A 13897-nucleotide genomic window follows, 5' to 3' on the forward strand; every position below is an offset into this window, starting at 1 on the left:
GTCTGAATACTTTGTGGAGGCATTCTTTCCTTTTATCTCGTTGAAGAAGCTGAAAATTGTTTTTGTCAGTGCTTTGCTTCTCTGACGAGTAGAGGTTTCATCTTCTCGAAAGTAAGTCACCGGTTTCAGGTGTTCACGTGTCCTTCAGAAAAGTTCTCCCTCTAGTTTCAGAATGTTTTAGGGCCTTGGTGCACAATTGTTCACAACCATAGCAGTTGACCATGTATGCCGCAAGGTGCTGCCGACGTTGATCGCTGTGCCCGTTTCAATATATGGTAGTGTTCGTGAGCTCTTATCAAAATTTGCCTTCCGCGTTTGTCACATTTCTGTTAAGCGGTCTCTGACAGCCTCCGGTGGCACCACACACTTTAAAAAAAAAATTTAAAAAAACTGGAGGAAAAAGGTAGCAACGGTGGATTTTCCTCCCTTCTTCAGACACGCCCCCAAGCGGACAAGGGGAAGGGGGAGGAACGAGACGTTTTTCTCCTCCTCCAGGCTGACGTGAGAGAGTTTCTGCCCTCCCGACTCATATTCTTTTGGTTCCGTTTTTCGAACACATCGTGAATGTCGCTTAATAAATGTTGTTGAGTGGATTGCGCTTAAGCGGCGACGAAGGCCGCCTGTAATTCCGTCTCCCAGTACAAACATGCAGAACCTATTGGTCGCACTGACGTTTTTACCACTAATTTTATCAAACGAGCAAACGAAGCCGCTAGAAACAGCGAAGTTCCGGAGCAGTGCCAGCAGCGTTGCGTACCCTGGGCTATGATATCCATCTCCGGATTGCGGAACCCACGCGGAACCATGCGGACCGCGCGGAACGATGTGTCCACAGTGGATGTGTTGACGTCGACGACGTTACGGAAATCGCGGAAACTGTTTCCTAGAGAGGCAAGTTTTGCTGCCGGGTGCCTGAATGCCTTCTTTGCTGAGTTTGGTTCTCTATTCCGATGCCGATTGCCAACCGGCAGTCAACGTAGTTCTGTATTTCTTCGTGTCAGAAACATAGCAACAACATCGCGATGGTAGTGTTGTGCGTTCTGAACAGAAGACTAGAATTATCGCCGATGTGACCGTGTGTTCGCGTATCAGTGGTGTAACAACAAGATGAGATGACGCAAACTGTCGGGCATTGATGCCGCTGGTCGGGCCGTGATCGGAGGGGGCGGGCGTCGCGGGTTGACATTCCGCTTTACATTAAAGAGATTAAGACCACTTGACGGATTAGGTGCAATTGATCGACGTGCGAATAGTCCTGTTGAAACGTTGGTATGAACCGTAGCTCCTATTGGACAGTGGCCAATCTGACTGTCGGTTGTCTCCTCCCCGAGAGCGATTGTGCTATGGGGAAAGAACTGAACAGTATAAAAATTTGACGGAAACTACGTATATTTACTGTTTAGAACTTTAGCAATAAGGGAGGATGGTAGGTAAAATCGACAAAAGAAAAAGGCTATCATTTATTTTGCTGTTTAAATATACTACGGTTCCTGGAGGAACTGCCCTCCAAGTGGCGCGATGGCATGAGCGCTAGAAGTTTTTGAGCTTGCCACGGCGTCGCTCCCTGCCGAAAGTCGCGGCTTAGACTGCATTCAAGTTGATCGAAAAGCGATTTCTCTGCGTAGCGCAGCCGTGAAGCATCACTTCCAGCTGAGTAAATATGCGCTCTGGAGAGATTAATTCAAGACGACAATTGCAGCCGTGCGCAAACAGCAGAAATAGAAAAAAAAACAAAAAACATTACAATAGAAATACTGGTTACGACGTGCCGTGGGGGAAAGCAAACACATGGCTTAAAACCGAATTGGAGCGGATTGATTTATTGGCTTTCAGTCAAAACATCGTAGCCTGAGCGTTGAATTTTTACGAAGAGATTCGTTCCCTGGGCCATTCAAAATATTCTCAGAGCAATGACATTGCTGAAAAACAAAATCAACGTGCTGGGAATATTTTGTAATGCTTAGGCGGTCACTGAGAAATTCCGTGCGTTCAAAACGACCAGTATAGACGGAAACGCAGAGCTCGGAAGTAGTGATCGGGTTAGTGTGCTGTTGTATTGATGTTTTGTACGTGCCGTGTATGTGAATGCGATCAATGTATATATTCAGCTGATGCTTGTGGTCTGTATAATATATCTACATGTGTGTATAGTTAAGGTTCCCGAAGATCCCGAAGCGAAATGGTGGCGTGAGCAAATGAAAAATATTTATTTTTTCTAGAACATGAATTGGGTAATACAGTCGTGTGCGATATGAAGATGAACGCCGGGCCGTCGACCGCTCCATGCTATCAGCGCCATGACGCGGCTGCCCTGGCAGCCACGTCATGGCGCTGGTTGCACGGAGCGGTCGACGGCCAGGCGTTCACCTTCATATTGCCGGCGTGTGTACGTAGCGCAACCTAGCCTAGCTACTTGCAATCTTGCAATTACCCTGCTTGACCCTGCCATCTGGTGGCAAGCGATTTAATCTTCTTTCAAGCTACGCGGTAATTTCTCGTTACTTTGCAATAGCGGCTTCGAGTTGGTTCTTTTGAGAGCGGCTTTTTGTTTCGCGAATTGGTTTATCCTTCCTCCCTGATGTGCGGTTGACGAAGGAATTGTGACTCGAGAAGCAGCAAAGGTAAGTCGTAAAGTGCGCGAACTAACTGGGTATCGGTTGTCTCCGTTCGACATCGCAGTGCTGACGACGAGAAGACTGAGTAGCTGTTTTGAAAATCAAGTTTCTTTACCAGCGGAGGGAAGCTGGCTTCGGAAATAAACACAGTTCGCGGAAAGCTCGTGTTACGCTTTTATTTGCTGCTCCTCTCGTCCCATACAAAAGACGTAGCGTCCTCGTTAAGCCTTATTGAGCTCAAATTGCTCAATTCGGGGCCGCCATACGAGATGCCGGCGACGGAGGAAATTCGCTTCCCTGCTTTAAGAACAAACGTTTCCCCTTTCTAAATGAACATATGTTACAATACCGTTCCTCCTTTTAGGAAGAACTCTAGATGCCCTTTTTTGTAAGAGCGCAGCAGGCAGCTAATATTCCGACCAGGTAGTCACTTGTGTGCTAGTGTATCTGCTCATTATAATTTCTACTTGTGGCTGTAGGACCTTTTATCACAGAGTGTGTCGCCACTCAAGGAGTGCTATGTAAAACTTTTCGTTCTTTTTCATTTTACTCAAGAGTTATTGCTCGTTCGGACGTGTCATAAGATCGAACGTGCTAGGAACATGGAGTCTTGTATCTTCAAATGTTCTAGGAACTGTCTGAACTCTTAGCTTTCAAACGAAGGACCATTGTCGTCTACGATACTCAAAGGCGGTACAGGTGTTGTAAGGACCTTCCACCAGAACGTAATTTGGAAGAGGTGGCGCTTTTTGTTCTCCATTCACAAGTACAGTGCGGAGAAATCGACCATGATTACGTAGTTTTTTCCTTGATGGGTCGACGTCTATCCTTAAAAACTGCCATGGCAGCGTTGGTATTGTGTCACTAAAGGGCAATACCTTGACTCTTTTACTTGAACTTTTGGCACTTGCTGCTTTGTTGTATTCTCACTCAATGTTGGTGGCGATTTTAAGGAAAACCAAAATTTACCTACCTCTGCTGTTCATCTTGTATTTGCACGCGTTTGCCGTCGTGTGCTGGTGGCTGCTGGTATGCTTGGATTTTCAAATGTAGTACAAGGCCGTCTGCTTGGTATATCTCCTATCAATAAAACAAGAAAAGTCTTCCAAGTTGTGGTACCTTATTCTTTTCCTGCTGCGATTCTGTCTGTTCATATACACGCAACCAGTACATTTGTGCGTCATCTGTAGTAGCGTCTCTTACTACTCCTGCGTGGTTGTGTGTAACTTATTGTGTACTGCGTTCATTTAACATTTGTCTCCTTTTGCGTTTTTTCCCCCCGAAAATCAGAAAAGGCTGACGGCAAGTAGCGATTCTTTTTTTGATATGAACTTTACTGCCAACGAATATTTCTGGAGAGCCATATTCACTCGCTGCAGTCTCAACGGGCATTATGCAATGGTTTCGCGATAACTTGTAAAGACCTTTTATCTTATTCGAGGGTTTCGCTTCATTTGTATACTTATGAAACTTAGTCAATTCGTGAACAATAGCGAGAATCCCTTTCTCGATCTGTGCACACCTTATCTGCGCTGCTGTCAAAGATCGTGACGAATATAACAAATGTCTTACTTCCTGGGGTGTAACGGCTCCTGTCCCATACTGGTTTGCATCAACTGAAAGCTTTATGGGCTTTCCGTAAGGGTAGTAGGCAAGGATAGGCGTACTTGTCGAACCGCGCCTCACAGATCTTCGAAATTATTTTGCTGCTATTCCGGTTATAGCAATGCGATCTTCTTCTTGAGCGGTTCCCGCAGTGTACTGCCGCTCGCTCAGAAATTAGTGGTATAAAGTTCGACAGATATGTGATAATTCCAAAGAAGGTTCGAAGTTTTTTGCGAACCTTTGGTTCTTTCATATCAGTATGTCTCTAATCCTTTCTTAATCAGAGTCAATACCATCCCCAGTAATAACTTGTCTTAGGAAGCGGACGTCTGTCTTGGAAAACTGACTCTTCATGCGGTTAAATAGTAGATTGGCTTCACGGCCGCGTTAATGCAAGTGTTGTGGATTTCATCAATTTCTTGCCGGATCTTACCCCACACTACTATATCGTTTATCACGACCGGTACTCTGGCGTGTCCAATTAAAACCTCGTTCATGACACGCTAAAACACTTCACGGGCAGCGTTTACTCCAAGTGGCATTTGTTTGAACCTATACTTTCCGTACGGCGGAGGCATGGTGGGCCACTTAGAACTTTGTTTATCAAGCTCTATTTTTCAAAATCCCAAAGATGGCTTGAGTACTGAAAACAATCTCGGTCCTTCAATTTGCGCGGCGATATCATTCATTGTCTTCACTGGGAAATTTTGTTTTTGTTTAAAACTTCACAATTAAGGTCAACAAATCTAGGCAGATCCTCACTTCGTCTTTCCGACAACTACCATAAAACTTGACTGTGTTATTAGCTCTTAGACTTTCGGGAGAACCCCTTCGCTTTTAATTACTTGAAGAGTGCATTTGACTTTTTGATACACCATTGACACCCTTATTGCTGGGTGTACAACGCCGTATACGAATATGCTGCGCAAATTTCTTAACCTTTCCAAGTTTGGGAAAAGCATCTGAGTATGGTCCCGTAGGACTAGTGAAGTTTGCAGCTGGTTCTATGTTTGCGTCATCGGGTCCCTTTGACTTTGAGCAAGGCACTTAATCTTCCCAAACTTTTGACTTTGCTCTACACCGAATGTCGCTGGTACATTTTCTTTTACCAAACACAACTTTTCTAGGGTCGTTACGGCTTCATTGGATCGTCAGATTACCCTTTTACGTGCTTTTGTTTAAGGGCCGAAAACTTATGAGAGCATGGTATGGCACTTTTGCACTTTCTTGTAGGATACCAAACTTGGTAATCTCTCTGGAAAGCTTTAGCTGGTCTTTCATTGTTTGTGCGGTCTCCCTTCAACGATCGTTTTAATACAGGATGTGTTATATCGCTGGCATATAACCACATCCGGTACGGTGACAGCAAAAAATAGGGCGACAGCCAGCCGAACGCTGACGCACTGCTCGTGTTCTCACTGAGTAAACACCTGTGCCAGCCGAAGCTCTTCCTCTATTGCTTCCATGTTACTCCTAGAAGGGTCAACTCGTCTATTCACGCATACAGCGGCGCTCTGCTTTATGAAACGAGCGCGCTTCAGGCTTCGCTAGAGAAAGAACGCAAGAAATAGCGAAAGAAAAGCAGAGAGAGAAAAAATCGGACTCATTTGCCACAACGGCTTGATGTAGTTCCTAGTGTTTGGTCCTCTTTTAACGCAAACTGGCGCCAGAGCTCTGCTCGGCGCTTTCACGTTCCAATTGTTCTGTTTTCCGCACGCTCCGTCTAGTACGCCTTACACTCCAACAGGCTCCAGAAAGGCACGCATTTACACTGCAACCGCAGAAGATGGCAACCACAAGTAAGACGTCCACAGGGCGCTCACGTGCTTCTCTTGCACGACACAGGGCAGCTTCGCACCCTCCAGTCTCCACATATGTTCACAGTTTCTCCAAACTAGCGTCTCAGGTGCCCGTTCGTCCTATTTTCTGTGAAGCACACGAAAAGAAAAAAAAGTAGGTACTTGTTTCGTGTTGACAGTTCAAAGGCCACCGGCTGCAAGCTATGTAATGCTTCTTTGACTTTTTTTTTCAATATTTTTCTAGTAGTTTAATACAGCTATAAATATATATACAGTCTGCGAGCTTTCAGCCGATTTAAGAACTACAAGAAATAGGTTGATTTTCCCTCTAAATATGTGCATGATGGATTAGGATGAGTCTGATGATGAACAGCATTACCTATATATGAGTTTGCGAATTATGACTGCTACTGAAACCTCTTGACGGGCGTTGCAGTTTATATTCAATTGTTAGCAGTGCGACTCGGCTCTCTACCAGTTTTACAATTAGACTTATACAAATAACAGTTGGCAAACTGTGACTGAATATATCGCATGCAATACCTCCCTATATGACTTAATTTATCGTTATACTTTCAATGGACAAAAAATAACTAGTGTACGAATGAGCGGATCCCACAACTCGCTAGTCATCAAAAATATTGGAGACCGCAGCTTTCCTTGCAATTAAATATCACCCCATCTGACCATTGAAAATAAAAATAGCCGCAGAAAGTGTTTTTACGGAAACGAAAAGTATCCTCCAATTGAAGAGAATGGCTAGCTAATAACTCTTATCTAAACTATTGTCAATTGGTATGGGGAACAACAACGTTTTCAAACCTACAACTTGTTTATATATTACAAAACAAAATGTCTTGGGCATATTTACAATGAGCCTTACGAAGTGCCAAGTACTAACTTGTTCTACCGCTCCCATGTGATTAGAGCGTTAAACTCGTATAGATATCGATTAAGTTCGAGGTATAAATTATAAACACGAAACAAAATCACTAACTTACGTCATCTGACTCATGTTCAAATAAACAACATAACTAGTTACTCAACAAGGCATAAGGAAAATTGGGTAGTGCGTACACCTCGTTTGAACTATGAGAAAGATTGCTTAAGTTTTATACTACCGTCTTTATTAAATAGATATCATCTTGTGCATTTTGATCTATTTACCTGTACGTACAGTGAACTCCGTAGAATCTATGGAACCGAGAAAGTATGATTTTTTTTAATGCGTGCGCCCTAAACATTTATTATCACAATATTTTTTTTCGGTGAGTGTGTTCTTGCAATGTATTGTTAAGATTACTTTTCTTCCCGCCTTTTTTGTTTTTGTTTTTTCTCTTCTGTGAATACTTTAGCACAATGCTGCTTAGCTGCCAATATTAAGGGTCTGTGGACTCGTCAAGCTGCAATGCTGTAGCTTTTTTTTATAGCTCCTTCATCTTCTTTGTACAAGTTGAAAATAAACTGATTTGATTTGATTTGATAATAATTTCATAACGTGCAGCTATGCACTGCCATTGTGTACTGGGCATGTTTGTGCGTTTTTACGAGCTGGAAAGAGGAAAATATTTCAACGTAACTCAGGGCGTTTTTTTTATACACGGGGATAATTTCTATAAGTATATTACGCGAGAGTAAAAACACAGTACATTTTTTAGTTGCAATGCAGAACGTCGTGTAACATGTTGTTTCGTTAAAAACGCATTTTGTCTTCGATTGAATAAATACTAAGCTTAGACTTACAGTGCGAGGCTTCAAGGCATTTTCTAAACCTTGAAATTTGTACTAAGGTAAATTTGTTCCAGGTTACGCGGAGAGCAATGCTGGAAAATGGAATCCGACTATGACCTTTTTAATGTCACTAAGGAGGTAGCGGGCTCAAAAATAACAGCGGATAAATACTGCTACCGTATTAATCCGGAGCTGTACAATTCTGCCGTAAGAAAATTTTGGCGTTCTATATCTTTATGGAAAAAAATCTTCCTTAAAAACGATAATATATCATTTATAATTTATGACGTTGTTCCCAATATGACAGGACGAAACTCCTATAAGAAATATCGCATAAACATCGAATCTTGGTTGTGGTTGTGCGCCTTCTCTGCATTCGTCTCTATAATAATGTAATGATAGATGAAATGCAGGTGAGCTTGTGGAGAAATTTCCAAAGAAAACCCGAAGACACGCGTAAACGCATTATTAAAACATCGTTGTTCTGCCCCATTTCCCCCCCCCCCCCCTTTTTTTTTTTACCTCCCTTGTCTCCGGGTTTTTATTTACCACCTACCATAATAAAATAAATGTTTTACAATCGTTCGAGTGTACCCTTCAGCGTTCCGTTTACGTCCGCCACTCTTTGTTTAAACTGACATGTCGTTTTCACGAACATAAAATGTATGCAACAAATGGATTACATGGCCCGTTTGATTTTATAGTTGAGGACGCAATGTGAGTTTCTCTCCCGGCAGCGGGTGCGTTTTCCTTCTCTTACTCGCCGCCTCCTTATCTCCCGTCTCCCGCTCGCACCGTATTCCTCCGCTCGGAATACGAATGACGAGGTGCAGAGGAACGCGCTTGCCTCTACTGCTGTCAGCCGCACCGCCATAACTTTATTCTTTTGATGCTGGAAATCTCAGCGTAGCATCCTTTGTAGTCTCGTTATTCATATCCGCAGGGCGTTGGTCGTTATCTCTGTCTTTAGTAATGTGTTTTTACGCAATGTAGATCTCTAAAAATGCTGACATCGCAAACGGGACGGAGATATGTAAGATTATCTACTGCCACCCCTTCCATGTTGACTGAATACGTGTACACCTGAGCTATCATTAAATTGGTTTAAACACGACATATTTAAGTGAACGCTGATGAACATCGTACCCAATAGATAAAGTATATATACTTTTCCTAGCTTTGAAACCTCCACAACAGGAGTGCAAAAAACATCACGGGTATCTTGCCTCCCAATTACACCTATATTAATATATTCGGCGATGGCATAAATAAAGGCGCACCTTCTAAATATAAAACGTGCCCCTCGGACATTGTATGAATTTTATACAAAAAGCACCAATGCTATTTTTATTCACTTATTTTGTTTCGAATTAATGATGGGCATCTTGTGACCAATACCTCACCCCACAGATTTGCTGTTATTTGTGTATATGTTGTTTCAAGCTCAAAATATTCGCGAATAAGAGGTGTTCGGGAATATGTTTTGCGCGTTTCAAGGTTTGAATAATGTTACTAATGAGAACACATTTTTAGACAAAGAAATTATTAGAACTTTATTACTTTCCTTTCTCCAAACATTGTCAGACTATAGAGGAGTGCGTCATAAAGTGCAGGAACAAAAATAGTCAGCGGCCCAAAACCTACCCTGCCCCGTTTGGCTACCCTTGCGGAAATGGAAAGGTAGGCATCACACAAATACTTTTTGACATTTTTCTCTTCGGAGACCAAATGTGTTTTTCACAAGTAGAACAGGTGGTATAGATTCAAGATTAGATCAGTGCTCCAATATACAAAGTACATAAAATCGGATAAAAATTGGACTATAGAGGAGTGCGAACATTTTCTTCTCCGCCAGTTCTGGAAAAAGGGTCAATTACACAAACATATTCATGCCACTATGGCAAGGTGACTTCTTGTGAGATAAGATGGCCACATGGCGAAGTTATCAACTGACCTCTACAAGTTCTATTACCACTAGAGTCTCTAAATGCATGCCCAGAAGGCCACTGTTTATTGCGAGGGGAATGTTTGTTTAATATCGTTTTTAAAAGGTACACTTGCCTTTCACTCGACGTAGAAGTGGTTGGCCAAACAACGTTCAGGAGAATCGTAAAACAACGAAAGGGATGTGCTGTGTACCTCACATTTTCATTGTGTAAATAATTTATATAAGTCTTCCTTTAAATAGCTCCCGACTAAGATTACTTTTTTTGTGTCTTTTAAAAAATATCCAGGAATGAATTTTTATGTTTTTTTAACAAACATAAACAATGAATATTGTATTAAAAAGCATTTTGATGCAAATATATTTGTCACATCTTAATGCCAATGTTCAACAAGATCAGTTCAGTTAGAAGAGAACTAACTTTAAAACGGTTTTCTTTCAGCGATGCTGGTTTGGAAAATGTGAAGACATAACTAACATAACACAAAGTGACAAATGTGCGAAGTAAAGAAGACCGCGATATTAAATACCAAAAAATAAAACATTGCCACTCTCACATTGGCCTCCAAAAAAGTAATCGCTACTCTCCAAAATTAAGAATGTTTTTTTAATAGATAAAATAATTTAATAAAAATAATAATATTTGATTTGTTAATTATAGCTGTTACATAGTAAATACTTCTATAAAACACATTTGAATTTAGTGTCTCATGATTATATTAAAACTCAACGCAGGTGGTCGCTCAACCGCCTTCATGAATAAATGGAAATGTAATTTGTTTCATCAAAAGGCTTTAGCTTATACTCTCTTCATATGAGGAAATGAAGGAGACGAGAGAGGCGGGGGCGTCAGATCACCAAGCTCTGATTCGAACGATTAGGAAGTAGACCTAAAGCTAGCCTGCCTTTGTCTCCACTGCTCTCGTCGAACGCGTTAGAACGCAGGAACGCCAGCGTCCGGCGTTTGGTTCTCGCAATCGAACGCGGCTCACCAGCGCAGTGAAAAGAAAGGCAGCTAGATTTAGGTCTGCACACTGATCATTTGAATCAAAACTCGGCGTTCTGACCGTCTACATACGCTCTTGTTTCCTCCTCTCCCTCTGTTTTTCGGCGCGTACTCGTTTTCAGCTAAAAAAAAAGGAAGTTTTGCGCATCGTTCATGCGCCGCGTGATGTAGTGCTTGCAAGTTTGGTTGTCAGAGGCACAATTTATGGTTTTTGGCGTTTGAAACATGTATGTCTTGGTGAGATAACATGTGTCTAATCTAAAAAGCACCCACATATATCTTACTTTTTTTAAGTGGAAGGGGAATTTAGTGATGCCCCTCCATGAGTCTGAGTTTTTTTTTACTACGTACGGTTCTTGAGGTGAGCACGGTTAGAGACACCACAGAAGCAAGATTTCATTTCATACATGCTAACTCACGAGAAATCGCGAAAGCAAATGTTCTACTTTCATCCAGGTACTATGTATTACCTCTACTTCTGTCATTTTTGGTTCTTTGTGTATGAACAAAAGTGAACATATATCCACCAAATGTATTTATACATTTTTATGTGTATATTTTATAATTGCTGGTTCCTATAACTAAAAAAGGATTGAATATATATTTATTCAATTATTATAATTTGGAAGCTTCTGGATATGACAAAAAAATTCTGACATTTCTACGATCTTTTATACGGTTTTTGCTGTATCTATACTGTCAAATACAAAATATTCTATTGTGATAACTTTTTTATTATTTTATTGTATATAATTAAAAAAGGCACGACGAGAGATACAAAAAACTGTTATTTCTTTAGGTGCTAAGATCTTGGGTACACAATATTTGTTTGGTGAAACGCACACATAAAGTATCTGCAAAAAATCCACCAAGTTTAGATCCCCACGCCTAAGGAGCACTGCAACGATTTTCAGACTTCGGTTAAATAAACGAGGCAGCTTTCACTTATAGACTGAAGTACTGAAAACCATTATTACCAACTTGAGGGAGGTTATAATAAAAAAAGGGCGGGTAGGTGGTAAATACGACACGGCCGCAAGTTTTAGACGTGACAACGTCTACGTGCCTACGCATATATACAATGTATCATATTTATTTTGGTGTAACGGAATTAATACAATAAAACACAAGGATAATTGTAACTCACCTATTCGTTAGTCACAAAATATATTGAAAGAAACTAATATTTAAACACGAGGTAAACATACTACTGAACAAACGATACCAAAGAAACTGAACGAAACAAATGTCGAGACACGACACAAGCATATTAAATCAGAGGTCACACAGGCAGTCGAAAAAAGTGCAGATAAAAACGCACCTTACATTTGACCATCGGACACAAAACTCCTTGACGATAACAAGGGAGTGATTATAGGGCAATGGTAGGAGAAATATGATACATCTGGAAGCGTTTCAGCGGTAACGTGGCCTAACGCCTCCTTGAACGCCAACCGAAGTGTATGGCACTGCCTCCGGGATGGGCTTACAGTTCATGACTATGGGACGGAAGACCGACTCCACGATTGCCGACCATAGAGCTCATATACTAATCTAGAGGTAAACTTCTGAAGCATTCGGGCCCCATCGGAAAGGTGGTGCATAGGCGCGGACATTGGGAGTATCAGTCGCCAGTCCCGATGGTCCCATATCGCTGGCGACTCCTTAATATCTAAACAGAAGCAGCAAAAGTGCCTGAAAAGTCTGTACCCAGTTCTTTTATAGCTCCCTTTGAAGAGAAATACCTAAAGCGCGCATTGTATATAAATAAATAAATTTAACAGGCACTCAAGCTACTTCAACTCGTGGCGCCAAGACAAACACGCCTAAAGTGACGTCAGCTTTTTTTAGAGCGCAGCTCTTAGGCGCCTGTTTCCGGCTTGAGCGGTGTTGCCGTCGGCAAAACCGTGAGATCGTGTGACCCCCCGGTCACGCGACACCCCCAGGTCACGTGACCCCCCCCCCCCCCCCCCCCCCCGATATCACGTAACCCCTGTGAGGGGAGGAGGAGAAAGGAGGGGAGCAGGGAGTATGAGCAGACGGGACGAATCCGAATTTTCATTACTCCGAGAATTGATTTTAAAAGACTCTTATCTTTTGTCCCTCGGCCGGCTTCAAACTGGAGCTCTTTCGCTCAGGAGTAGCAGGCAGGATCACGAGGGAGGAGGAGGGAGGAAGAATATACCCTCCCCTCAGTACCCTTCCCTCCTCCTCCTCAAGAGCTACCCTCCAATCCGGCGTTACAGAAACTTGTAAACGGCTTTCATTTTTTTTTTTTGTTCGCTCTTTCGTTTTTGTTTGTTTTTTTTTTCGTTTTTTTTTTTCTACCGGGCCACCAAAATCAGGGTTCAAAATTCGCAGCTTTTTGTTTCCGTCTTTAGCTCCCTGGGGCCGACCGACATGTACTGCACTGCGTTCGGGATCGGCTACGACAATATAATAAGGATTGAAAATTATAGTATTTTAGATATTGTTGCAAATACAGTTTGTTTAGTGGTAGCTTGATTGGGTGTGCATAGCCATAGTCACTTACATTAACAATGAATGCTCTCTATGTCATGGTGCGTCACCGGCATCTACAGGTGTCTTCATAGCGGGCCCGAAATTCCGAGCTCAAGGTGTGTCACATGGAACCGCCCAGTTGTGATGTATATTTTTGTGGCAGTAGTGACCGTACATGCACCTCTTCGGGTGAGACATTGTCACGTCAAAAAGTCGACCCTTTGCCGTACTAGCATGGGAACTGCAGTGGTAACAGAGAATGTAACGTATTAGTTTAGGAGAAACTGTATGCACATCTGGACACTGAATGGCGCGAATGCTAGCGTGCGTCATTTATTAGATTCGAATTAAGAGGTGGTTGTAAAGCGGTGTTCGTACCCAGAGTATCGTCCTCTCGTTGCATACAAAGTGTTGTAAAGTATTCTTGGAGCCGAAAAGTACTATCACTATACAGCGTGATTTCGTGTACGAGAGTTTGCTATACACTGCCTCACGGTTATTTTGCGAACTGTGGAGGCTGCGGTCCCCGCGGCCCAATAAGGGGGCAAGGCACGCGACAGCAACACTTCGTGGTCGAGGTCACATAGGCCTCGTTGCCGCCACAGCAACTGCGCCGTCTGCGACAAAAAAAAAAAAGACTCTAGGTTTTGTTTTAGTTTAAGTTCAACTAAACTAGCGTGATTGCATCTATATG

General features: G+C 42.3%; 1 protein-coding gene across 1 annotated transcript in view; it reads left to right on the top strand.

The window, feature by feature from the left end:
• LOC115332484 (venom metalloproteinase antarease-like TtrivMP_A) overlaps positions 1 to 10210 on the top strand; it is a 41782-nt gene extending 31572 nt beyond the window's left edge. The window contains exons 12-14 of the mRNA XM_040211638.1: positions 7825 to 7957; positions 9335 to 9430; positions 10138 to 10210. Coding sequence (XP_040067572.1) covers positions 7825 to 7957; positions 9335 to 9430; positions 10138 to 10203 — 295 coding nt within the window. The 3' untranslated portion in view covers positions 10204 to 10210. The remainder of the gene's footprint in view (positions 1 to 7824; positions 7958 to 9334; positions 9431 to 10137) is intronic.
• Positions 10211 to 13897: the final 3687 nt, after the last annotated feature.

The sequence above is a fragment of the Ixodes scapularis genome, unplaced genomic scaffold (genome assembly GCF_016920785.2).
Source record: "Ixodes scapularis isolate PalLabHiFi unplaced genomic scaffold, ASM1692078v2 PGA_scaffold3__209_contigs__length_174095766, whole genome shotgun sequence".
Classification (NCBI taxonomy): domain Eukaryota; kingdom Metazoa; phylum Arthropoda; class Arachnida; order Ixodida; family Ixodidae; genus Ixodes; species Ixodes scapularis.